General features: G+C 37.8%; 1 protein-coding gene across 19 annotated transcripts in view; it reads left to right on the top strand.

Moving 5' to 3' along the window:
• The window catches only part of Adgrl3 (adhesion G protein-coupled receptor L3), a 745,864-nt gene that overhangs the window by 286,286 nt on the left and 431,659 nt on the right, over positions 1–27,919 (top strand). For 18 of the 19 annotated variants that reach the window (XM_026785275.1, XM_026785272.1, XM_026785262.1 and 15 more), the window contains one exon: positions 6,450–6,653. The exons of the other annotated variant lie outside the window; for it this stretch is intronic. In XM_026785275.1, coding sequence (XP_026641076.1) covers positions 6,450–6,653 — 204 coding nt within the window. The remainder of the gene's footprint in view (positions 1–6,449; positions 6,654–27,919) is intronic. 19 annotated transcript variants of the gene reach the window in all.

Raw genomic sequence — 27,919 nt, 5'->3', positions numbered from 1 at the left:
GAATGAAAATAAATCTGTCTTCTGGGAAAAAGCCAAATTCATAAAAAAAATATTAACAGAATTTGCCTACTTACTCACGTTCACAAGTATTTGAGATTTGTATGATCACATTACAATTTAGACAGTCAAATGCAGTAAGTCAAAACACTCTCCTACTGACATACCTTATAATATTAAAAAATCAAACTAAAAGCCAATTCTGAAATAGTCTCTAGAAGTTATCGTCCAGTACTGAAAAATAATTTTGCCTTTTTACTTCATTCTCAGAGGAGCTTGGCACTCCAGCACTCTCTCCTGTCTTACAAAGCCTTGGCGACTGTTCTTACCCAGTCGTCAGACAAAACTTTATGTTATTTCATTTTACTATCAAGAGCTAAATTGTTGAAAAAGTGAGGAAATGGGTCTGAAAGGCAAATCATCCTCCACACAGGACTTATCTAAACTGCACAGAATGATTCCATCTAGAGAAAGGACCTAAATTAAGTCAGAAGGACTTACACTCAGGGTTACCATCAAAGTTGCTTCATTATACAACGGGGTCAAATCATCACCACTGAACTATTTTCTTTAAGAATATACAATTAAGGGCTGGAGAGAGAGCTCAGAGGTTAAGAGCATTGCCTGCTCTTCCAAAGATCCTGAGTTCAATTCCCGGCAACCACAGGGTGGCTCACAAACCATCTGTAACGGGGTCTGGTGCCCTCTTCTGGCCTGCAGGCATACACACAGACAGAATACTGTATACGTAATAAATAATAATAATAAAGAATATCCAATTAAAACAGGTTTTTCATGCTGAGTATAATGATGCATGCCTTTAATCTCTGTCTCGGGAGGCACAGGCAGGTAGATCTCTGTTAGTCCGAGGCCAGGCTGGTCCATAAATCAAGTTCCAGGAGAGCCAGAGAACAAAGAGAAACCCCTTCTCGAAAACTCATAATCAAAACCAACCAACCAACAACAACAAACCGTTTTTTTTTCATGTCTCAAGTTCTACATGGTCATTTCTATTCATGGCATCTTTAGTCAGGTGGTTGAATTGGAGCTTTTGTGGCTACGTTTAGATATGACTATGAAGCCAGTAGAGAAATCATACAGCAATAACATACACCTTAGGGAGAAAGCAAGGAAAAGTTCATATTTCATATGGGCAATAATTTGTTGCTGGGGGAACAAATACCTTCCAGGTTTGCATGAGAAAATGATAAATAGCCATATATGAAATAAAAACAAATATCCACGGACCTGGAGAGGGAGGAGAAATTTAGGAACAAGTAACCTTTTCTATTCCATCTATTTCAATATATATTTTAACATATAGTTTTAAATATATAGTTAGTTATTTCAAGTTAGCTAAATAGTTTATATTTAGTGAATATTCTTAAGAAGTTACTAAAAATAAAAAATGACAATTTTAAAGTGGAAAAATGGTCCAAACGTCAATCTACAGATGCAGTGATATAATCAAATAGTCAATTGTAGGAAAATTTGAATCAAGACCTCACATATGCTTTCTTACAGGTTTCCTTTATAGGCACTTTTATGGCATGTTGATACTTCATTTAGTAGACCATTGAGTTAGAATACAAAAATTAAAGAATGAAAACAGAGTGCTGAGAATGAGCTAGCATACAACGTAAATCAGAATCCTTCTCCTTTATTGGGGGAGGGGGTTTGAATCTTGAAGATCAAATGAAAACCGGCTTTGAATGAAATTTGAGAAGAAAAGTATGAGGATTTCTGATGATTCTTTCAGATATGTAGTGAACAGTCTGAGGTTTTGTAGGAAGACCGAAACTAGAATCCAGGATGAATTCGAGGAAGCTTGAAGAGGAGAGATTTCCTATAATCAGATAGTTTGAGAAGAGGGTTAGACAGGTATAAGAAAGAGTTCAGACATGATGCTTCCAAGAGACCGTAATGAGAGACAATGAGTATACAGGTCATCATGATAGCTTTATTAGCATGCACTTAAAAATCTATATGGATCATGCTTAATTAACTAGTAAAAGGATTTGTAAAATGCAACCTAAAACCCAGAAACCAATCACTTGCATAAAATATCCTTAGTTTGAGAAAAGTAATTCATTTGAACCCTGGTCATCGCTCATGGACTCCCACCTTTGAACTCCTCTCAGTGCTAGCGTATCCCTTGCTTTACAGCCTATTACTCACGTTCCAGGCTCATTTTATGACTAATGTTTCTTTATTAAAAGCAACTAAGTAGGTGATGAGACTCAGGAGACAAGAAGGCAGAAAGGATCAAATTTCCTTGCAAACATAGATATATATTTAAAATTTTTACTGATTCTTTTATTTTTGAAATCATCTTATATTATTTCCCCCTCTCCTTTCCTCCCAGTATGCCCTTCCAGATACCCCCTCCCACTCTCTCAAATTCATGGCAGATTTTTTATTTAATTGTTGTTTCATCTCTGTGTGGCTATGTATATACATATCCATTCCTGCATATGTAAATCCAAACTGCTCAGGCTGCATAGTGTTCCTTCTATGTATTTGGCAAGTCAATGTTGATTTCTAAACGTGTATTACAATGAGTACTCATATTTTCTGTTTATAGATCCCTCTGTCAGTGCTTTCTTCCTTCTTTTATTTCGTCCTTTCTCTTTCCTTTTTTACTATTATTTTGGAAAAGATTCTTGTCATATCGTCTGCTCTTTCCATGAACTTGCAATCTTCCTGATTCCTGGTCTCAGTTGCTAATATTACAGAATTGCACACCATGCCAACTCTTGTCATTATTTCAATTGTATATTCTATATTTAACATAAAAATGCTGGCAGTGCTATAAAAACATTTTATTTCTTTAACATTCCATTTCCTTTCATTTCTTCTGGTTTTTTTTGTTTATATACAGCACCATGAAATTTTCATATGGAGATTTCCTTTTGATTGAGCATAAATAATTTCATAAACTCAATGTGTTGCACACTACTAAATTTCATATCTTCACTATGTACTATCTGGAGATTATTAACTAGGAAAGCAGAATCAAAGTCCTCAAATTATGAAAGCCTCTGCCTAAGAAGTGAGATGCAGCCAGAAAAAGTTGCTTATAATGAATATTAAATATCAACCATGTCTGCAGCAATTCATACTTGAAAACAGCAAATGCTCCATTTTGTACCAATGACTCCTTATCAGATATCTGATGTTTTCATATTTAAAGTGAAATTCCTGTATCTGTGAAGGTTACAGAACAAACATGGCACACTTAGTTGATCTTTATTGCCTTTTCTAGAAGGAGCATTATGGTGTAGCTGTATTGAAATTTTTTTATAAGAGTGTCAGAAACTATAGTCTCGAATGCCTGTAGGAGGGGAAGTCTAAATGAGGAGGTTGCTGAGGTCCAAACCTGTTAATGTCACATGTTGGCCATGTTTTTCATCCTGACTTTGAAAATGTTCTCTTTAAGAATCCAGACCAAAAAAAAAAAAGACACCAAGAATGCGAAGCATGTCTTCAAGTATGCAAAGAAACTTAACTTCGAAGGGAAACTGAGAGGGTTTCTTCTAGCCATGTATAGAATTTATAAAACTGGGTGGAGAGTGTCAGTATAGATATCTCCTTACTTGACAGAAAGAATCTCTCTGCTTCAAGTACAGTTGTGTCCCAAGGACAGCATAAGCTTCTAATTATGGCTTCTTCCCATGAATTCTTTTAGCAAGGGTTATTACTAGCATGTGAGTTAAAGAATCTTTATATGTGTAGGAGTCCAGGGGTTTACTAGACTGTTGACTGTGGCTTTATTTTGATGATGAGATTCTACAATAGGTTTGAGGAGCACAAATTGGATGTATGCTTACAACTGAAGCATATATATCCTTGGAAGCTCACAACACCTTAATCATAGTATGTGCAATATACTTTAAGATAAAAAATAAAATTTGGGGCTTTGCTGCCACTCTTTGGTGACTCTCAAGCACAGTGAATTTAAGTGAGCGTGAACTATATCGAATCGAGCACACCCAAGTTTCAGTTCCTCCAACTTAAGAGTCATATTAGTTTAATTTCCTGATCATTTTTTGTTCTTTGGACTCTGTCCATGAAATCATGTTTTTCTCTCGTGCAAATGAGCTTCCATGAGATTCCTCATTGCTGCTTGCTTGTCTTTGGAATATGTTCTTTGTTTCACGTGGAGAGGATGTTCAGGGACATCCAGGCACGGAGACATTTGTCACCTGCTGTCTATTGCATGTGCATTTCAAACAGCTGTCATTTTCTGCTTGCTCTAGAATTGGCCTTTTAGTAATTTTATCTTTGCAAACGTTTGGTTGCTACCTCGGAGGAAATCCCTAGGTTTTCTTTGTTTTGTTGTTTATATCTTTCCCTGCTATGTCATTCTTTTTCCATCCAATAATTTATCCTAGACGGAAACTTTTTAATGACTGTGACATACAAAGTCCCCATCTGACTGTAGCTTATTCTCCAGCATTCCAAACTGTTCTTCTTGACTTCTATCTGCATGAGCCAGCTGTGCTAACTCCTGAACAGTTCAGAGCTATTCCATACAGGAGACCTCTGCCATAGCCCCAAGTACTTTATGCTTCTCATTTGTATGACTTTTGTCATACTTTATATGATTTTTTTCCTAAGTTCAGATCTTAGAAAAAAAATCTTGGTTTGAGTTTGACCCCATGAGTGTCTTCCTTATAGATTTAAATAAGCCCTTTTGATAGCTTACCCCATTCATGTTTTCTGAGGACTGATCATATATATCTATCTATAGGACATTCTTCTTTATGTGTTATGTCTCAACGGCCCCAGTGAGGTGAGTTGTTCATATGCACAACCCCTGTAGTCTGCTTTGTCCACCATACTCCTCTATACCTTAAAGAGGAATGGATACTTGATAGAACTCTCTGTACTTACATGTTGTATGAGTAAAATCACATAAGCTCAAATTCCATCATTCTAACTGAGCTGGCAGGTCAACTTGGTAAAGAATAAAATTTTTCACCATCTTTATAAGAGAAACTTTTTGCATGACATCTTATATAACACACTTTCCCATGTGTCTTGGCACTGAATGGTTGTAAATCTCTTCAGAGACAAGTATTTGTAAATAATTCCATAAAATATGTACAGTTAGATTCATTGTTACTAGGAGTATAGAGAAGAGGAATTTGAGAAATTTGAAACATGCTTTTTGACACATTCCATTTATGTAGCTGATCAGAATGGTGTTTGAACTGTCTTGATATATATATTAATGATGGTATATTATGCTGTTTAAATGTGAATTGTTTTATAGCAGTATAAAAGATTAAATTTAGAATTTTCCATCAGGTGGATTTTCTGTTTTTTTTTAATATTACTTTATTTTTTTTTGTAAAGGTTTTATCATTTTGTGTCATGGAGTGATCTGATTCTGTTTTTAATTTACAAATAATACATATATCTAGATATCAGAATACTACTATATAACCTTGTATAAGATGATTGTTGCAAAATGCCTTTTCTTGGTTGCTTTTCTTTGTTTTTTCTTCATTGTTTAATATCAACCATATAGAGTAACAATAAGCCTTTAAACATGCAGCTGTAACAATTAAAAATGTATGCACTGAGAACAATGGTTTCCTTTGTAAATGCTTTCTATTGACAGATAGATTTCATTATCTTTCTTATTGAGTAAATTAATTGCAGTTAGTGTAGAGAATATGTATCTTGCTTATCAATGCACCATAAAGAAATTATGTACTTAGATATCTCTACTTTTTCATAGCATATAATATATGATTGTTGTGTCAATTTTTTAAAATATCATATGTGTATAATTTTATTTTACCATTATTGTCTTGGTCTTCCATATTTATTCATTTATGTAATATGCAACATTTGTCAGTAAAAAATCACTGTGTATATAAGTGGCAAAAATGTATGTATATCTTTTCACATTAATGTCCATCATAGCTCTTAATATAGTTATCTTTTAAAAATGTTAGCAAAATGACCAAAAAAAAAACATATAAAGAAATACAAAATAATCATTTAACTCTGAACCAGAACAAAACAAAACAAAACAACCCAAAAATAACAAAACCAAAATCCCTTTATATTGCCAATATTTTAATGTAAAAAAAAAAATCTATGAGTTTGGTAGCCAATATTTAACTCACACTTATGTATATTAGTGCCCGTAGTTTGAATTTAAATCTATGAGACTATTAAAATGGAGAGGGCCTTTATATTTTGTAGGTAACTAGCTCATTCAGTTTCTGTAATTATGTCTAGTTTAATGATCATGCTAGAAATGGGAAGGAGAACAGTGTTCATAATCTACGCCCTAGTGGCCTGAGTGGGATTTGGGGTGGTTGGACCTAAGCCTGAGTCTGCAATAGAGGTGCCCTTGGGGATGCCCCCCCTACTGGACTCCTCTGAGGCCTGAGTAAGCAGGGGTCTGATGGTGCGCCCTGCGGTCCCCGCAGGTGGCAAGCACAATGAGAGACATCCAGCCCTTGCTGCTCCACTGCGACACGCGGAGCGCAGCGCAGGAGGCGCTCTACCTCCCAGACATCTCCTTCAGCAGCCAGCGGCAGAGCGCGCCACTGCTCATCGAGGACAAGGGTCACGTGGAGCTTCCAGAGGAGGTCGTGGACCAGGTGCCTCAGGAACACAGGTTGCAGCCCAAGGTGCGGCCAGCGGGGGAGAGGGCTGGGGTGGCAGGGCATGGGCTGATGGGAGGCTCATGTTGCCTTCCACTTTTGCTGGTGGCCTATGTTTCTGCTGTAGAGCCACATCCTAATTTGAAATATTTTGTTTAAAATATATGGTTGTGATGGAAACCAATGGTTGTGACACTCACATGTCATCCCAAAAATTTGGAGGTGAAAAACGGAGAGATCAGTGTCCAAGGCCTACGCTGTGTAGTGAATATTCAGGTCATCCTGGACTACCTGAGAAGTCATCCAAATAGAAAAAGAAAATCCAAAACAAAAAAAGAAAAGAATTAAAGTTGAGTTAGAAATACCATCTTGCATTATTGCCTGATACTTCAAATTACCTTTAAAAACCATTTAACTAACTGTGAAATTCCTATGAAAGATGAGCATGAACATTGCTGATTAGGGGAAAGAAGTCTCGTCAATAGGAACTGACAAGATTTTGAAAAGATTATGATTAAAGCATTGTGGGAAGGAATTAAACATAGTCACTTAAAGCATAACACCTCAGGAAAACGCTAGTAACCTCATGAAAATGTTGGGATGTACTTAAAATCGTGCTTCCCAGATGGCAACTCTATTGAGTCCAGCTAATAAAACTCCACTGAAGAACATTATATAGTGTTTCCGTAAAATTAAATACTATTTTCCCCAATACTGTCTACTATAAATTTTCTTTTTTTTTCTCACAAACCTCCATAGGGTAGTCTTATTCCTGTAATTCCGGGAGAGGGGGGTGTTCATAACATTCAGAACTTTGTGTGCTACAATGTGAGAAGTCCTGGGAAATATCTGGTTGAAAACAATGAATTTCTAGCTACTTAGTTTACCCTACAGGTTTTTTTTTTTTTGAAGGGGTAAAATGCAAAAGGGAAGCAAACACTGCTGTATTAGTTGTATTTATGTTTAAGCCCTGTTGTGACAACATGAAATAGAGTGCTTGAGCAACGCATCATGAATCCATTTCACGTTCTAAAGACCCATGAGAGTTAGCCCCAGGTCTTCAGATCTAGTGAGCACATGAGGAGAGGGAAGGGTATAGGGAATGTGGTGCTCACAGTGGCTTTGTAGCCTCTGTCACCCTGTTCCATCAATGCTCACCAACCTGTGCATTCAAATTATCGTTTCTTCCTTGGTGGGGCCGTGGTGGCGGTGGTGTCCACAGCAAGAGACGTGTAGGAGTGACTCCAGTGTGTTGCAAAGATTCAAGGACACTGTGGAGTACACATTTTTCCTGTTTCGCTGTCACTCTTTCAGAGAAGACATGCTCTGAATTAAGCGCATTTTCATTTATAATACAATGTGAAAATTTCAAAATGAATTTGACTTAATTTGTGAGTAGAGTAGTACTTCAACTAAATCGCATTTATGTTACTCCGGTTAACCAGTATTCGTGGAAATTTCTATAATAGTAAGATATACATATTTAAAACAATACATATGTGTGTGTGTATATATACTCTCATTTGCAGTTTTGTCTTCTGATGAAAATTTAGAATATAGAATCATTTTTTCTATATATATTCAGAAGTTATTTATATGTAGATAGCCCCCCAATTTTTATTGCTTTCTGTTTCAGAACACTCTTCTATGTCACTAGCCTTTCATTCTTGTCACATATATGTCATAATGCGAGGTAGTGGTAGGGTTTAAATCACAATAAGTAAAAAAAAAGAGGGGGTTATATATATTTTACTTTATTTTTTTCTTATTTTAAATATTTATTTATTTAGTATACAATGTTCTGTCTGTATGGCTACAGGCCAGAAGAGGGCACTAGACCATCTGTAAAGCCACCATGTGGTTGCTGGGAATTGAACTCAGGACCTTTGGAAGAGCAGGCAATGCTCTTAACCACTGAGCCATCTCTCCAGGCCCTATATTTTACTTTAAACAGAGATGAAAGCAGACACACTTAGACTGCATGGCATCTCAAACATGGAGGGTCAAGGCTGTGTGATGCAGCGGGAGCTGAAGGAACGTAGAAATTCGTTATCACTGTGCTACTTTTAGAAAGTTGCTGTCCTGTGGAAGTAATTTCTCCGAGAGACAGCCAGACTGAAGGTCATTTGAGATTGTTTCCCACAGAAAGAGTAAAGAGGAATAAGTAAATATTACAGGGTGTAATCCTTCCCCATAGTGAGGAGGGCACACAGCTAGAGTTCTTAGATCGGTATTAAAAATGGAATTGAAGTAAGAGATTCATATTATCTTGAACTCTTTAAGTTGAACAGACATGGCATAATTCAAACAAGAAAATGTCAGGGAATTCAACTTCCTTCCTTTAGCCCTCTGTGTTCTTTAAAGAAAAAGAAACAAATAGATGAAGATGCCGTAAACATATAGTTCTCAGGAAACATTTTAAATAATGAAGACCAATATTAATGTGATCAATTTTTGGCTTAAAAATAAACTTCACCTTTCCTTAAAACTAACCTAAGTTTTATAAATGATCAAACAAATAAGTGGAGACTCAACAAATCCAACCATGGCAACAGAATAAAGTCTTTTACAACCTGTGAAATGCCATTTTGACATGTTTGTCCTTGAGTTTAATATTTTAGAGTTAATAGAAATTAAGAGCAAATGAGTGGATTCACAAAAACTAGAAATTCACTGCACAGTAAGAAAATGAGGTGTGCACTCAGGCGTGTACGTGTGTGTGTGTGTGTGTGTGTGTGTGTGTGTGTGTATCCACACATAGACATTTAAGTCAGGGTTCCTTGAAGTACCTTCAGCCAGGAGAAAGCTTTAAACCAATCCCAGTCAAAATCCAAATACCTAAATATTCCCTAGAGGACAGAGGAAGGCCAACACATTTATAAATATTTTTATTAATTCCTTGGGAATTTCATACAATTTCTTTGGTAACATTCACCCCACCCCCACCCCCAACTACTCCATTTCCTTCTTCCATACACTGTCCTTCCCCACAATTGAATTTCCTTTTTCTTGAAACAGTTCATCCAGTCCAATGCATGCTGCCCATAAATCCTGGGTATGGGCCATCCACTGGACTTACTGTACCTACCAAGAGCTACACCCTTCATAAAAAGTGACTGTTCCTAACCCCAAAGCATCATCTGTCCATAGCTCCTCTGTTAGTGGCAGAGACGTATGAAATCTTTCCTATTCTGTGGCTGGTCTTATCTTGTGCAGGTCTTCTGCAGGTAGTCACAGGGGCGGTAACTTGATGAGTACAGTGTTCCTGTTATATCCTAAAGACATACTTCACTTTGGTCTTCAGACTGACTCCTACAGTCTTTTTGTTCCTCTTTAGTGATGGTCTCTGAGCCTTGGTGGTGGTAATATACAAAGGTCCCTTTTGTTGCTGAGCACTCTACTGATATTTATTCTATGTCTTTTGAGTAGCTGTGAGTTTCTGTGTTAACCACCAGCTACTGCAAAAATATGATCTTCTCTAATGAGATCTGGGAACAGCCCTAATATGTGGGCATAGCAATATGAAATTAGAGAACAGTATAATATAGCATCCATTTAGCAAAACCGTACCAGTACTCATTTTAAATCATTTAGTTGTTGTTTGGATAGTGATCTTCTTGCAGGTGCAGAGGGAGGTCACTGAAGATTTTTCATGACACTTGAAAGCCACACAGACTGTACTAGATTTAGACCAGCTTTCTCTTGGAAAACAAGACAAAGCTGTGAGTTTCTGTGTAATAGGGAAGGAGATGAACTCAGGAAATAGCATTCAGGAAACCCTAAGAGTTATCCCAGCATCCCTGGAACCCCGAATCTTGACAATGAGGCTAAATCAATAAGGTTTAAAGACTCATTGTGTATGTAAGTGACAGAAAACACAAGGAAGAAGAAGACCACTCTGCTTTAACACGCTAAAAATATGAACAGTTCTCCATTTTACTGAGATAAGGGAGACAAGTATAGATGGTAAAGTCAGTAAGGCAAGATGGAGTTGCTGACCAAACAAAATCTTTCTCATTAAAAATATAAGGCGGGATTAGTCTTTAATAGCCCTGTTTGGCCAGGAGTGATAAGATATCCTGAAATACAAGCACATCTGCTAGAATTGCACTCAGTCCTTCCTTTACTCCCTTGTATTACCTGACATGGATACAAGGGAGCCAAGAGTAGGTCTGAATTTGAGCTTTTCTGTCTTCTCTTTGATATATGTATAGTGTGTGTGTGTGTGTGTGTGTGTGTGTTTGTATATCTGTGTGCGGAGTTTCAAATCATAATCTGGGGAGAACAGGAGACCCTTCCGCTCATATTTGCTCTCATTTAGCATGTAACGTAGCACTCACTTCTGTAGAGTAATAACCAGAAGTAATCTCCACACGTCCTTTGAGAATTCCTCAGAAATGAACCTTGATTAATCTTTTGCCTAATTAAAACTGATTATTAAAATAGCTTGTCCCTTGACTACCGCATAAAGTGGTGCCTTATCTTAGGGAAATGGTTAATGTTCTTGTTGGTTAAGAGTTTTGAAAATAAAAGGCAATACTTTCAGAGCTATTGGTCCAGGCTGTGTTTGCAAAGCTCACATAATTCTGCACGTGAGGTGCTAACATAACTGAAGCTCTCATGGTAAAAGGGACAGACGTTCATTCGCTGGGTTCATGTAACACCATGATTTGGGAATCGAGCCAGTTCTTTTGTATACCACCAAGTCACTAACTTGATAGGGCAAGTCATAGATACTGAGATAAGTGAAAAACATAGTGCATACCAAATGCTTTGAACCGATGAAAGCCAGAATGCTAATGAGAAAAGGCTTATAGTCAGACAGCACTGTTTTTCTTATCTTAGATCACATCCCAACGATGTTCTTCAGTCACGTGTAAGCCTAGCTTCACTGGCTTGGGTGTACTCTTGGAGATGAAGTGGCATAAATGCAGCAGTGTGACAGACATCATAATTATCCAAACACAAAGAAAAAAGAATTTCATTAATTTAGTTTACCAGCCATAAGCTTTTACCCCATACCTTTGGCAGACATTGCCTTTCTTTGTTCAGAGGGTCCTGCATCATGAGTTAGTTCATTAGTTCAGTGGCTAAACTAAATAAATAGACAATGCTAAGCTAAGCTAAGTAGACAATGGGCTTGATGTACATCCCTCTGTTTTTAATGATCTTTACTGATACTTACTCTTTAGGGAGACTCCCAGAGAGGATTTCGCCATATATACCTCAGAATTCACTATGTCACTATGGTTGATCTCAAACTTGTAGCACACCCCCTGCCGTAGTCTCTTGAGTTCTACGTTTACGGATGTGTACCACCATTTGTGATGGTACCAAGGCATGATGGTATTGTTTTGTTTTACCTGTAGCCTGACCCGTACTTGGTCAGTGTTTTACTTCTGAGGTATGTCATTAGCCTGACCACTATTCTTCACAAGACAATTTCTGACCTCCTACTTTTGAATTAGAGTGGTCTGAATGTGTGTATGTTTGTGTGTAGTTAAACTTTTTTGTTGGGATGTTGGCTCCCCAATTATGACATGGAGACCAATTATTATTAAAGCTTTACTAATAGCTTAGGCTTATTTGTAATATCTCTTATAACTTAAATTAATCCATTTCTGTTATTTATTTTGACAGCAATCCTAATTTTTAAAAAAAAAAAACAAATACAAAAACAAAGCAAAAAGTCTTTCTCAAAGTTTGTTATTATATCCAAGTTGAACCTGACATATTTAGGAAAAGTCCAGGAATTCATGGGGAGATATGAAGAAGACAGGAATTGTAAGGAAAGAACTCAGAAATGATACCATGGCAATGGAAAACTTTCTGTTTTACTGCCTTAATTTTTGGGCTATAATTCTTGCTGTAGGAGAATAATACAATTTCACTTTCAAAGTGATATCTGACTCCTAATTTTTATTGATAAAGATTAATTAGTTAATGTTTCATCTGACCCACTAAAATATGCTTAACAAACAGAAAGGGTTAATTAAGACACCTAGATATAGTAGTTTTTAACTTTATTTTTTTAATGCTAATGAAAAGGAAATGGCAGCTGTGGAGAAAGTTAAAAGTTGTAACCTTTCATTTTTTATTTAGACAAAAGGGGAAATGTTGTACAATATTAACTGAAGATGTGTTACATTTATTTATGCTGTGGAATATTTGTTTAATGATGCAAAAAAAAAGTGCTATCTTAGCTTTGTTGTTTTATATGACACTATAATGTTATTTCAGATAAAGTACTATTCACATTATGTGTGTGTGTCTTCCAGAAAGTCTTGCGAGTTTAGAGTAGATTTTTGCAGTAATTGATATACAAAGGCACATTGTTCTTCAGAATCTTCCTTGTGTACCTATCATAATCTTTTTATGTTGGAAGAAGAGGTAAAGTTCTCTAGAGAAATAGAAGAGCTGTTAAGATTTAAACAAAATGTGTTGTGGCCCTAAACAGAATTCAAAGGAATTTCTATAGCACCTTGTTTCTTTTTCATTAGTCTACTGAAGTGATATTTTCTCTTGAAAATATCGGTGTTAGGAAGTATAGACTTCAGTATATCTATAAAAAATTCTAGAAACAATATTTCTTATTTGTTTTGCCATTATATGTACTTATTCTCTCTTTCTATGAGAGTAGGTTTCAAACTGCTTACAGTAATGATGCTATTTTTTGATTCAATATTTGTCTTATAAAATAATGACAACAGAAAACCGGGCATGGTGGCGTACTCCTTTAGGTCCAGTATTCCCAGAACTTGGGAGGCTGAGGCAGGCAGTTCTTGAGTTCCAGGACAGCCTGGTGTACAAAGTGAATTGAAGGCTCATGAAAGATTTTCAAAGCAATTATTTATTTGGAGATATATTTGTTTAGGTTAAGAAGAAACAACAAAATAAAATCTAAAAGAATGATTTCCTTTTTTGTATGTTCATGGGTTATGCCTAGAATAGCTGCACATTAAACACAACTCTTACTCACTTTAATTCACTTATTTGCCTGGTCCTGGTATATGAAGCACCTCTTTAATTCTGTTTCTGTCCTTGCTAATAACACAGCTAATGTTAAAAGAGAGGCTAGTTAAGCAAGGTACTAGTTGGCCCCATAATTTTGGAATATGGTGTCATTGAAGTGAACTGCTGCACCCTTGGTGTATCACAAAGCTTTATCTAAGCTCACCGCTCCCACGTCCCTAGGACAATGAGTAAGCGTAGCTAGAAAATGGTAGAGGAGGCTATTCTGGGGAACTGAGTGGTGTGAGCAAAGTTGCAGCAGGCAAAAATGAGCACAGTGTTTATGTAACTGGGGAAATCCTAGGACAGGATGGAAAAGAATCTGGGAGAAGAAATAATGGAAGAGAATGTGTGGAAGAGGGGCTGAGGCCCTCTTATAGAGGAGTGTCTACATGCCCCGGGAAGCATTTCGTGACATTCTGCCTAGGATGGAGAGTCTTCAGAAGCTCCAAATTAGATTCATAGTTGAGAACCTGCTGAGATTATGGGGAAAATTCCGATAGAGAACTTGAGAGTAAAATTTAGTTATGTTGTGGCCGTAGGACAGAAGGTAATGATGTTAGGAAGGGCAGTAACCATGGTAATGGAAAGAAGAGGAGTGATGTGAAAGGCTTAGGCTTTGGATCTGCCGTGCTGGGATACTAATTGGACATAGGAGCTAAGGCTGAGGGACAGTCACAGGTGCCTAGGTGACTGGGTGGTTCCATTCACAGAGTTAGGACTTCCAGAGGCACATTTGGCTTTTCAGAACAGAATGATGAGTTTGACCTTAGAAGTATTGAGATGGATGGAGGTGCAAATAGGAAGCAGGTACCGAATACATGCATCTGGGTATCAGGAGGAAACTTCAGCCTTGTGATAAATGTTGGGAATGTCTGTTAGAAAGCATAAAGTCATTGAAGGTGAGGTTGCCAAAGCTGAGCACAGGCATGGACAGATCCTGTGGACATGTTATGTAAGGAGGAAAGTACGCAAGGCAGCCATGCTGGAAGCAATTGGTTAATTAAAATGAAATCCCACATTTCCTAAAGCTTGATTCCTCTGGCAGCTTCTGCTAAAGCTAGTCCAAAGGCAAGTCACACTTATGGATGAGGATGATGGTGGATCCTGTGCTAAGTGGCCGAGGAAACAAGAGTGGTTTTGCTTCTCAGGAATAAATTACTGACTCAATGAATTTTCTCAAATCCTTATGTGTAAGAACAAACGATGGAGGATTTGGTTTGCAAGCATAAGTGAGAGACATGAGGAAGTTAGGCTGCAGCTGGTGGATCTGCTTCCTTTTTGGAACGGACTGCTGCTACTCCGTTCTGATCATTGATTAAAGAGCAAGTGTGAAGGACAGAGGTAAAATGAATATATGGGAAAACAATTCAATAAAGTGTTAAAATTGTCATTCTGGGAATGTTTTAATATTTAAAAAGTAAGAGACACACCAGAGTAAATTAAATATAATGAGATGCAGACATTGGCAATTTAGTGGCAGGCTATATTGTGCCATAAGTTATAAATAAATGACTTAAAAGATTATATGTAGTGTGTAGCAGCATCTAAAGCCTAGCAAATACACTTGTGAACACATAAACACATACACAAATAGAAACACATACACACAGAAACACAAACACATACACATACAAACACAAACACACACACACTCATAGAATAACACATACACAAATACTCATACAAACATAAACACATTCAAATATACACACACAGACTCTTAAATAATTCTTTAAAAGATAATTTTAAACTTAAAGAATTAGACCATGGCAAACTGTCTAATACAATCATTTATCATAACTAACCTAGGGCCATTAGGGTATAGCCAGGGGTACAATGTTCACATAGTATGTAGAAGTTGACTCTAGTGAACAATCAAACTAAAAATGAGCTGACATATGAAAAATAAATAATTCTTTTTTCTTACACAAAATATTTTTTTCTCTTACACAAAATATTGATATCTACCATTATTTCTGTGTTTAATAGTACATACATGAACTCTTTAATTCTTTAAAACTCCCAGTTATTTACAAACAACAACACTGAAAATCATTGATTCTTTTGAATGGTGTTTTCTCCTGAGAGGATCCCACTTTGTAGCTCAAGTTGGCCTTCAACTATGATCTTCTGCTTGTGCCTTCTTAGGATAGTGGCTACCAATATAAGCCATTATGCTTATTTAAATTTTGATCTTTCTTGTAAAGATAATTTTATTGACTTTTTTGAAAACTTCCATATGGTCCTCTATATGAGACCATATATGAAGCCTGGTGGACCAACCAAGGCTATACTCTTAAGCAAAACTGGCTCTCCATTGCCCAGAAGCTCTCAACTAAGTATCACATATTTATGTTGTAAGTGGTTAGACGATTGATCAATAGAGCCATAGATGAAGCATAAATACCACATAAATATCTATATAAATATGTTTAAGGAATCCTCCAGGTGAAATATTGCATTTTTACTTGCTTACTTTTTACACACAAAAATATTTTTGCTAATTTAAAACATTAATAGTTGGAGTTAATTTTTGTTTTCTGTGTTATAAAACGAGTCCCTCTAATAATGGTCTTACATGAAACATCTATATTCCATAAGTTTTTTTTTCATAAGTTGATTTTGATTTTTCTCTTTCTTTCTTTTTTTCTTTCTTTCTCTCTCTCTCTCTTTCTTTCTTTCTTTCTTTTCTTTCTATTTTTGGTTTTTATTGAGACAAGGTTTCTCTGTACAGCCTTCGCTGTTCTGGAGCTCACTGTGTTGACTAGGATGGCCTTGAACTCAAAGAGATTCACCTGCCTCTGCCTACCAAGTGCTGGAATTAAAGGCATGCTACAATACAACCTGAGAAGTTGGTTCTTCTTTCTGGCTTCAAAATTTTTTTTTGCGTGTGTGTTGACCACATTGTCTTTATCCAGTGCTTTGCTGAGGAACTCCTACATTGATTCTGTAAATTGGCCATTGTGAATAGTTTTACAATTCCACTTTTATGTGTCGGTATCTCTGTAATATGTTGACTTAGAGTGTTTGCAGTAGATGCCCAGGAGGAATTTGGCTGACTATGCTAAATCTCTTCTAGTTTTTTTTATTTGTTTGTTTATTTTGTTTTGTTTTTAAGAAACTTCTACAGTGATTTTCATAGAGCCTATAAATCTTTCAATTCACATGAGCTGTATATTAAGCGACTCTCTAGTCCATCTGTGTCAGCTTTTGCTGTTTCAGCTTGTTTTCTTAATGACTGACATTCTAACTGGAGGTGGAATTTCAATATACTTTTGACTTGAGATCCTCTGATGGTTCGTTAGATAGAGGTTTTGTATGCATGTATTTTTTTGGTCATATGCTCTTCATATTTTGTGCATATTGGTTGAATTCATTAGTTCATTCATTAATTGGGTTGTTTGTTTTCTTGTTGCTTAGTTTTATATGTGTTCTAGATATTTACTCTTTGTCAGATGTATAGCTGGCCAACTTTTTTTTTTTCCTATTCTGTAGGCTTTTCTCATAGATTTGTGTTCTATTTATTCTACATCATGACTACAGGTTTTTCCTTACCGTTTTTCCCCATTTTTCAAGATCAAACTCAGGGCTTATTACATTATTAAAAAGTGCCTTACCTGTGTACACTCAGCCATTATTCTCTATTCTCAAAATATTTTATTAATTGTTGGAAGGAGTCCGCTTGCTGATCCTAGCTGCCCGGCTAACTTAGACCCAAAATAATCACACAGAAACTGTATTAATTGAAACACTGCTTGGCCCATTAGCTCTAACTTCTTATTTGCTAACTCCTACATCTTAATTTAACCCATTTCAAGTTACCTGTGCATCACTATGAGGTTGTGGCCTACCAGCAAAGTTTCAACATGTCTGTCTCTGGCAGCTCTGTGGCTTCTCTCCGACTCTGTGGCTTCTCTCCGACTCTGTGGCTTCTCTCCGACTCTGCTCTCCTTCTCTCAGCATAGAGCCTAGCTTTTCTGGCCTAGTTCTGTTCTACCCTTGCCATAGGCTCAAAGCAATTCTTTATTCATTAACCAATAAAAGCAACACATAGACAGACGGACCTCCCACACCAATTCATTCTTTGTATGTCTCCCAAACTACATGACTATACTGTAAATAATTCAGCACACATGCTTCATCTACCAATTTGATTCTTTTCTTTGGTATTCTCCATTATAACAGGAGCAACATAGTACATGTCTCATAAGCTAACTGCATGCACTAGTCTGTGCACAGTGATTGTGGTCACTTTAAGTGGAATCTATTGTTTGCTACCTACAAAACTATGAACTGAAGTAAAATATAGAATACCTTTTCTATAACATTGGTGGTTAAGAGAGACTATAGGTAAATTTTCTCCAATCTAACATTTGGTATTTGTAGAAAATTTATAAGACTTTTATTTCTTTGAAGATTGATCATATGACTTCTACATTTAGAATAGTGATTTTTGTTAAGAAATGTGCCAAGCCAGGCAATGGTTGCCCATACTTTTAATCCCAGCACTTGGGAGGCAGAGGCAGGTGGATCTCTGTGAGTTCAAGGCTAGCCTGGTCTACAAGAGCTAGTTCCAGGACAGGGGCCAAGGCTACACAGAAAAACCCTGTTTCAAAAACCAAAAAAACAAAGTGTTCCAAGTGTGAATTTTATGTAAATATGTGCACGTACTAACTGCATTAAATGTACGGAGTTGAATCTTAATTTATACTTAGGGCAAGATATTTGAGAAATTATAAATATAAATTTTAACAGTTTGAAGCTAAAAGCACATTTGCTAATTTTAATGAGTATCTCAAAAAACTGCATTTATGAAACATCTTATGACTTTGAATTCAACCTGTGTGTATTTTCTTTATACATTAAATTTAAAAAGTTGGCAAGGATATTTATTTCTGTGGAAATCAATGAATGACATTAAGTTTCAATTTGACCTATTTTCTAGAGATAATAAGTTGATACTATAGACATTTTTAAAACAATAGGAGTTAAGTTAAATCAGACTTTCAGACACTGGTTGATACACCTACAAATAAAGATATTACACATGTTCAGAAATTGTCCCAAGAATTTGAGTGTAGGTGTAGACAAGTAATAAAAATGTCACATGCATATCCATTGCTGTCTCTGCTTGTCACTTATTTCCTTGGGACTCTTCTAGGTTTATAAGGAAATAGTTTACCATAGGACTGGGCTATAGCTCAGTGAGAAATAATTGTGAGGATGCCGGAGACCTTGGCTTGTCACACAGACACACACACACATATAATTGTGAGGATGCCGGAGGCCTTGGTTTGTCACACAGACACACACACACACAGACACACACACACAGACACACAGACACACACACACAGACATACACACAGACACACACACATATATAATCGTGAGGATGCCGGATACCTTGTCTTGTCACGCAGACACACACACACACACACACACACACACACACACACACACACGTTTCAGAGAGGAAACAGAAAGAGAGAGAGCTAGCTAGCATATACTAATGGAGTTTATTCTTAAATTGCAGTTCATGGGTATTTGAATTATATTATTTTTATGCAAACTTGCTCATTTCTACTCTTAAGACTAAAAAAGTGGCTCAGCTTGAGCTTGGTGATTACAATCTGAGCAAAGACAGATTCTGCTGTCTAGAAATCCCTGTTTTTGTTTTATTCTGGGTTGAAGAGGATAGAAGTAACCCATTAGTTCATACTCAAGCTCCCTGCTACCCTACTTAGGTAAAATCTTTTGAAAAGACAACACCACCAGTTTTGTGTGGGGCACATTATTTTGAAAACATTAAAAAAAAGTTGATGACCAAATGATTGGTGGAAACTTTCTCATTTTAATAGAGTGGTAAAAAATTATTTTTCTTGTCCATTACTCTCAGCATATATAAATTAGTATATATGTTGATGACATTACATAACCCTTGAATTCACTGAGGAATTTAGAATGCTCATAGATATATTTACATGTAGTTGTTTTACTTTTGTCTTTGTATAACCTTTGAATACAAACAGGGATACACACACAAACACACACGCATATACATCTATATGTCCACAATTTATTAAATTAAGCCATAAATGTATATGTATGATTATAAAGTAAATATTAATGCTTCAGCAGTCATCCCCTCTGAAAAGATAAAGATGCATTTAAAATATGAGCATGGTTTTATTGGTGTATCACCAAGAAGGAAAGCAGACCTTTGCTTGCATGTTTTCTCAGGCCTGAAGATCAGTGCAATGATTAGGTGCTCTGCTACCACCTGCAGCCTCCCAGCGTTCTCCTGGCTTGGCCTGCACTGGAGTAAAGGGCTGCAGTTGTGGCTTCAGTTGTTTGCTTCTGGGCTTTTGGGGAACTGCTCAGTAATCCCTTGGGAGTGCCAAAGGGAGGGCAAGAGGGAGCCTTGCATCATGCTGTGGCAGCCTCAGGGGCTCCTTCAGTACCTTAGTGGCTTGCCAGGGTGAGCACCATAGACAGCCTTCCAGCTGAAAGAGCGTGATAATTAAAGTGCTTGATTTCAGCCAGCCAGCAAGTGTTCTTTGTGAACCTGGTCTCTGTGTACATAAATGACCAGATCTAAACACATGGTAGAAAATTTGAGATTGAGCCCCTACTTGGGAGAAATTGCAAATCCGAACAGAAAATATAAACCGGTAAAGCAGCCAGGATTTACCTCACCACTGTGGTGCAGTCGAAGTGGGGAGAGCTTAGGTGACGGTGTTTCCGTGTGCACCGTGCCTCTAATTTTCAATAATAGCCTTTGCGTTTCTCCGTGCCTGCATCGTTTCCCCTAGAACTCCTCAAAAAAGACAAGGTGTTCCTTTTAGTATCCAGTACACTTTTGTTAGCTTGTGGAAATATTATTTTCACCTTCCACGACCCCACTTTACAGACTGTATAATAGAGTCTCTCTGTGTGTTGTACCGTAGATGCATGTAAAGTATGCAAAGGGTTCCTTTAGCTTGGAGTAAATTATGTATTTGATTTTTGTTCAGTCGCTTTTATAATAGAAAGCAGCCAAAGAGCCAAAAACATAATATTTAGTGGGATTGACGATCTCTTCCCTTAGGTGTGATCTTGGAATCAGAAGTCCTGCATTGATTTCAATGAGGGTCGCGGGTTAATACCGACAGCGTGAGGCAGGGGCAGGCAGCCATGCAAGACTGCCCTTAGTCCACAGGAGCCTCCCATTTATAGCAGAACACTTTCCGTATCTTCCAAGTTAGAATGAAAACTTGCATGACTAGGCGTGAGAAAAAAAAAAAACTTTATCAGCCAGATCATTAATAACTCGGTCCTCAGCCTTTCAAGTTACAATTAGTTGCTCCCCAGCTGTGACCTTCAAGAGCTACTCATTATTGTGGGCCCTGATTGTTCCCTCCCACCCCAGAGCTCTTTTCAGAAATAGTTTCTCTGACATCATTGACCCCAAGGGTCAGTGTGAAGGATGAGTCTTCAGGCACTCATTTGTAAGTCTTGTTGCTGCGGGCGTGCTGTGTGTGCATGCATGTGCTTGCATGCATGTGTGTGAGTGTGTGTGTGCGTGCGCGCCTGTGTGTCGGTTTAAAGAATTCAACTAATGATTAGTTAATGCCTCATTGTAAACCCAGCTGTTTGGTCAGACCCCAGTTCGGATGACGCCTGCCAGAGGAAGGGTGGGCACTCTTGGGAGTAGCAAGGCGATTTAGTAGCCTCAAGTCCAGAGCAGAACCGAAGGTAATAACACAGACCCTGCTTTATTTCGATGTGTTTTTAAAGGTCTCAACACGCATGCTTGCCAAACTTTGTCATGCACTGCACGGCATCTCAATGGATCAGCAGGGAGGTTAAACCTGCTGTGAGTTTGGCACCTACTGCAACCCAAAGAGAAAATGGGGATTAGCAGACTGTAGTCAAGTATGAAATGGAAGCTCGGTTGGAAATGGAGGACTGGATTATTTTCAACTTCTTGCCTCAGTTCCTTTATATATGAGGAACATATGACTCTTAAGAGAAAGGGATTTGCTTTCTCCAGACAACGTGTGACACATAATCTTTCTGTTCAGAAAGGAGCCTTAATTAGGGAAAAGCAAACCATCATAGCATGAACGCATAAGCCCACTGGCAGGCAGAGCAATACAATACGTTATTGATAAGAATTTTTCTCGACAATAAAAGTCTAGAATTAATTCTTGTACCCCAAGAGCATCTTGTCCATCGTATATGTGTATGGTGAAGGTTTCACGTGTGAACCCTTGCTTGGCAATATCTGTTGCTACTGTAGCAAGGCATATGGGATCTCTAGAAGGGAAGAAGTGGACTCGCCTTTCTCTGATACACTTTCAAACCCTGCATGCCTGGAGATCCCTTCCAGAATTCTCATTTGTGTATACAAATAGGTGAGCTCGAAATGACAGTATATAAAATTCCTTGGAAACTGGCCTATATTTGTGTCTCACTCCCATGACAACTTTCTTAATTGCTTTCTTTTTTCCTCTCATCAGTAGCAGGAAGGAGAAACCTGAGAGAGACCCAGCTGCTGTCTTGGTTGTGTATCCATGGCTAGGCCACAGGGCTCCCACTGGCTAGTTCCAAAGCCCATGGCCACAGCCATCCCTAGTTAAATTCTGTGTTTCACAATTAAAAGGAAAGGGCTTAGAGGCAGGAAGAAGCCTGTCAGAACTGGCCAAGGGCTGGCGATGTTGATAAATTTTCTAATATTGCTATTACAAATAAGATTTCACTTATAGAATCATTTCAAAGTTAATATTATTGATGGTGTAGCAAAAAATTGCAAATTATCAATGATGTCAAAATCATATAGTGTTGGAGGAGGGCACTGCTTGTTGGTTCCCAGCTGCCCTGCTAGCTTAGACCTGAAATAATCACAGAGAAACTGTATTAATTAAATCACTGCTTGGCCCCTTAGCTCTAGCTTCTTATTGGCTAACTCTTACATATTAATTTACCCTATTTCTATTAATCTGTATATCACCACAAGGTTGTTGTCTACCGGCAAAGTTTCAGCATTTCTATCTCTGGCAATGGCTCCATGGCATCTCTCTGACTCCACCCTTCTTTCCTTCTTTCTCCCAGCATTCATCTTAGTTCCCCCCCCCATACCTAAGTTCTGCCCTATCACAGGCCAAGCCAGTTTTCTTTATTCATTAATGGTAATCACAGCATACAGAGAGAAATCCCACATCAATATAGTCCTTTTTAAAAATAAGGATAGTAGAGAATTAACGATTGACACCACAATTTCATACTCAATTTGAGCCTGAATTCATTGTGTCAGTAGATTAACCTAAATTTAATGTCCCAGTGAACATTTTTCAAGAGTTGAAATCTGTATACATTGAGGATTTAGTAATCACTATAACTCTGCAGGAACAGAAGGGGGTATATTTGGTAAATACAGAAAACAGTAAGTTAAGGTAAACATTAAAGTATGCTTTAATCCTATGAGAAAAACACCACAGGAAATATTTCCCAAAGTGGGGGCGGGGCGGGGGTGGATATGAAATAATGATGTGATTTTGTGTCCATTCTTGGGCGGTAATGAGCCAGAAGATTGATGAGGGCACAGTTGTTACGGGATGATGTTGGAGGGGGTTCTGCGGGGTTCTGCGAGCCCTCGGGAGAATTGCAGAAAATGAAAAGTTCGGGGCAAGGCAGGTAAGAGGGAGTTCATGGCCTCACCAGTCAACGGGGTGTCGGGGGGGGGGTATTCCTTGAAGCAGCTTTCCTCTGCAGTCTTGTCTGTCTTTGTTTGCTTCACCCCAGTGAGAGTTCATCCTGAGAGAACATGGCCCGCAGGTGAGAATAACAGAAAACAGCTGGCTGTGAGTGCGGCCAGCAGATGCTGTTTTCTGGTAGCTTTCTCTCTTTCTTTTTTCTTCTTTCCTGACAGCTGCGCAAGTCACATGTAGCTGAACCTTGCAGCTAGACTCTGCAATGGTCCTTTCTGGATTCCTGTGCTTATGTGCCCATGTCCTTGAAGGCTTGTTTGTCAAGGAAATATGAAAGGGAGAACAGATTGGAGATGCAGTACTGACATTCCTCCATAAAGACGATCTGTTCCCTTCTCCTAGCTCATCTCCAAAGCTGCTCCCAAGGAGGGTGAAGAAAGAAATGTAAGCCCTGTGTCCCTGGCGTACCCAGAGAGCAGATCCTTGTTGTCTTTCCAGAGACAGCTGTCCACGAAAACATACACTAGTCAGTTATACAAAATTTCCCTGTGGCACTAAGGTGGCAGGTCCCTTATGAAAGCCAATATTCTCTAAAGAATGCCAGCCAAACAGGCAGGAGGACAAACAGCCTAAACTCCAGGGAGAAGTATATTTGGCTATTTCCTGAGCTGGTTGGACTTGGAAACCGCCCTCCCTATATTGTGTTATATTCAGTGTGCCTATGCCCTTATGTGGGGTTGTGGGGAATTCATCTAAATATTGACTAGTGTGTTGCACTTCTACATTGTTTGACATGAAATTGTATAGTGTTTAATGTATGTAATGATAAGTACATGAAAGCAAAAAATATAGCAAGTCTCAGCAGTCTCATAAAATGTTAGAGTTAAGAGAAACATTTGTGGTCATCCCTTCCCTGCAGAGGGTTTATGGTAACAGATTTTTCAGACACTTCCGTCGGTGGGGGACTTTGCTCCAGTTCCAATTCCAAACATAATTTGTAGCATATTATAAGCAAGTATATATTTTAAGTCAAATACTTGTGTTCTATTTAGTTGTTGAAATTAAAAGGTTTGGGGACGATCCCTGTGTATAAACATTCTCTGATTATTATTAAAAATAATAATTCATCTCCAAAATTAAAAATGTGAACTGAAGAAAAACTTATAGAAAAACCCAAATATCACACATCCACCACTGTAGAGGCTTTCATGTAATTTTGATATTTTTATCTATCCACGCATTTTCAAATGTAGTTGTGATGGTAATGGGAAAGTAGCTTTTTCCTGTCTTGTTTTCAGCTAAGATTCTGCAATAGTGAGACTCTGAAAGTGTTTGCAGCAGTTGTCTTTGCAGGCTTTTCCATTAGGGAGGGAGTGGTTGACATTAATGTGAATCTCTTGTCTGTGTCGTTTCATTTCAAGCAGAAGATCTTTGCACAGCAGAATTGCACATTCCTGAAGTGACATGGTGTGTCTTTATTCTTCTCTCTCCTCAGAGCCTCAACTCAGTCTGGTATAATCACTGCAATAGCATGGCTTTTCCTAAGATGACCCCGTATGTCTGTTTGACCACACTCTTTGTCTTTTCGCTAATTTGCTTTTCAGTGGACTTTAACTCGTTTTTGGCACTCATATACCACCCTCCTTCCCCTTTCCCTATTTCGACATTTGTCTACACATTTGAAGGATTGAGTTGATTTTGACTTCTCGTCCAATGACACAGTATTATAATTCTTTGTGGCTTTTTAATTGTCATTACTATTATTTTATGTGTTATCATTCCTTATGGTAATCAAAATACTGTTGCTGTCCCATAAGGACATCCACTTTAAAAAAATGTTTTAAATATATTTCATGTGTATGAAATATTCATGTACAACCTTATGCCAAAAAAGGGCATTAGATCCTAGTATAGATGGTTGTGAACCACCATGTGGTTCCTGGGAACTGAACTGGAAAAACAGCCAGTGCTCTTAACCACTGACTCATCTCTCCAGTCCCAAGGACATCCATTTTTGAATCTCTAAAAGTCAAGAGTGTGTTGTCATGAGAGAGAGAAAGAGAAAAAAAAAAAAAAACAGGACCTTGAAATAAATAGGTTATCTTAGGTTATCTGTATGTATCTAATATAGTTACAAAGATCCTTTGAAGTGGAAACAGAAGTTAAACAACCAAACAACACCACACAAAACATATAGTATTTACTGCTATAGAGCATGAACAAGTGAGTGTCTAGAAGTTGAAATTTATTCTACCGAAACAGAAAAGAACATAAACCTACCAACTTGTAGTTCAGTGAGATCCAAGCCACATTTGACCAATTTAACTGTGAGATAAAAGTTGCACAATAGTAATTTGTTTTAGGGGTAATTTATTAATTCATCTAGTCGGTGGGACTGGAGAAATGGGTCAGTAATTAAGAACACATGCTGTCCTTGTAGGGGACCCCAAGTTTGGTTCTTAGAACCCATGTAAGAAAGCTCAATACTGCATTTAACTTCAGTTCCAGGAGATCTGATGCCCACTGTGGCTTCTGTTTGCTCCTGTACTCATATACACGTACCTTGTTGCACATGTGCACACACACCCCCAACACAAACACACACACACACACACACACACACACACACACACACACACAGTCACTCGTAAAAATGAGCTGGGCGGTGAGGGCACATGCCTTTAATCCCAGTGCTCAGAAGGCATAGACAGGCAGACCTCTTGAGTTCATGACCAGACTGGTCTACAGAGAGAGTTCCAGGACAGGCTGCAAAGCTACAAAGAGAAACCCTGTGTAGAAAACACAAAATATAAATAAATAAATAAATACCATAAATAAGAAGTCTGGTATTTGTCAGTCCTTCTTTCTCTTCTCTTTATTTAATAGCTATTCTGTATTCTCTAGTCATAATTTTCTTAAACACATCCTGATTCTTAGAATGATAGAACGTGTTGTCTCTCTATGCATAAACAAATGTGGTATAGTTGATTTACATTGGAAGGGCTAGCCAATAAGAAGCTTGAGCTAATAGACCAAACAGTTTGCAATTAATATTAAGCCTCAGAGTGCTTATTTGGGAACTGGCGGGCAGGAGAGAAACCTCCAGTACAGCTCATGGACTCAGAAGGTTTATTTCAGAGTTGTTTCATTTCATTGACTTAGAGAAGAGAGATTCAGGATGAGGCCAGGAGGAATGGAGCCTCAACACCACAGTAACCTATGTCTCATTTAGCCCCTCCTCTTGTATTAGACCACTTCTCAATAATACCATGATATACTGATTCTTTAAAGGCTCAATCCACTGATTAGGTAACATCCTTGTGGGCTAATTTTCCCTGGACAAGAAAGTGCAGACTTACCCATAGTTCTGCCTCATCCTTCTCCTAGGTGATTGTGAATCCAGTCAAGTTTACCTTGAAGATTAGTCCCCATAGATGGTGGTATCATTTTCATCTTATTTATTACTATTTGGGGAGCATAGATGTTATTTTTATTTTAATTTGAATTTTGACTTGAGAATCAGAGGCCTTATATATTCTAAGGTCCATCTTAAGAACTGTGCCCTCTCCTTTGTAAATGGTACCTGTGAGCTCTATTCATAGTTTTAGAACTATTTAGTTTAGTAAATCTAACTATATTATATTCCATTATCTGACAGTTTCATTACTGAATCATATTGATCACCTCAGTTTTTTTTCCATTACCTCCCCCCTCACATCTGTGTGGGATAGAACAAGAGTTTATGTGAAGTTAGGATATTTTAATTCATAATTGCTTAGTAGCCAAGATAGCTGCTTAAGCAGTACTTCCCAGGTATACACGCATCTCTCTTTCTCTGCCCCCTTTTATACTAAACTTTCTGAAATGTTCCTATGACCTAAACTCAGAACTGACAGAGATTTCTATGTTGCTGGGGATGTGGTATATAGAATGCCATGCTCTAAACAAGGATGCTACTACTGCCCCATCTCCGTCCACAGCAAGATGGACAGTCCACCTGAAAGTCAGTCTCCCCACTAGACTATCCATTTCTAAACCAGATATATATCTGTTGCCTCATTTCTATTACTTTACATCTATTATTTTTTCGAGACAAGGTTTCTCTGTAGCTTTGGGGCCTTTTCTGGAACTAGCTCTTGTAGACCAGGCTGGCCTTGAACTCACAAAGATTTGCCTACTTCTGCCTGTATAGTGCTGGGATTAAAGGTGTGCGCCACCACCGCTCGGCTACATCTAAATTAAGACAATGTGCTGTGGCATTTAAGAACCATATTTTGTATTACAGTTGTTAAACCCAACTATTGTTCATATTTGTTAACCTTCCAGTGAAAGAAAAACTTGCAATGTTGCAGTGAATTAAAAAAAATAAGCCGCATTATAAAAGATATATAGTTATGTTAATCTTGCCTCTTAAATGAAAATATAAACCAGCATTGCTTCTGAGCTCTTCTCTTCGTCAAATACAACAGTATAGTTTGGCTAAGGACATAGGAGTTCTCCAACACTCAGTGAACACTTTTGAAGTGGACCAATTAATGGTGCAGATGTGCAAAAGTATTGTATATTTCACTACTGTTTAAAGTGGTG

The sequence above is a fragment of the Microtus ochrogaster genome, linkage group LG1 (assembly GCF_000317375.1).
Source record: "Microtus ochrogaster isolate Prairie Vole_2 linkage group LG1, MicOch1.0, whole genome shotgun sequence".
Taxonomy (NCBI): domain Eukaryota; kingdom Metazoa; phylum Chordata; class Mammalia; order Rodentia; family Cricetidae; genus Microtus; species Microtus ochrogaster.
This window is presented reverse-complemented; position numbering and strand designations above follow the sequence as displayed.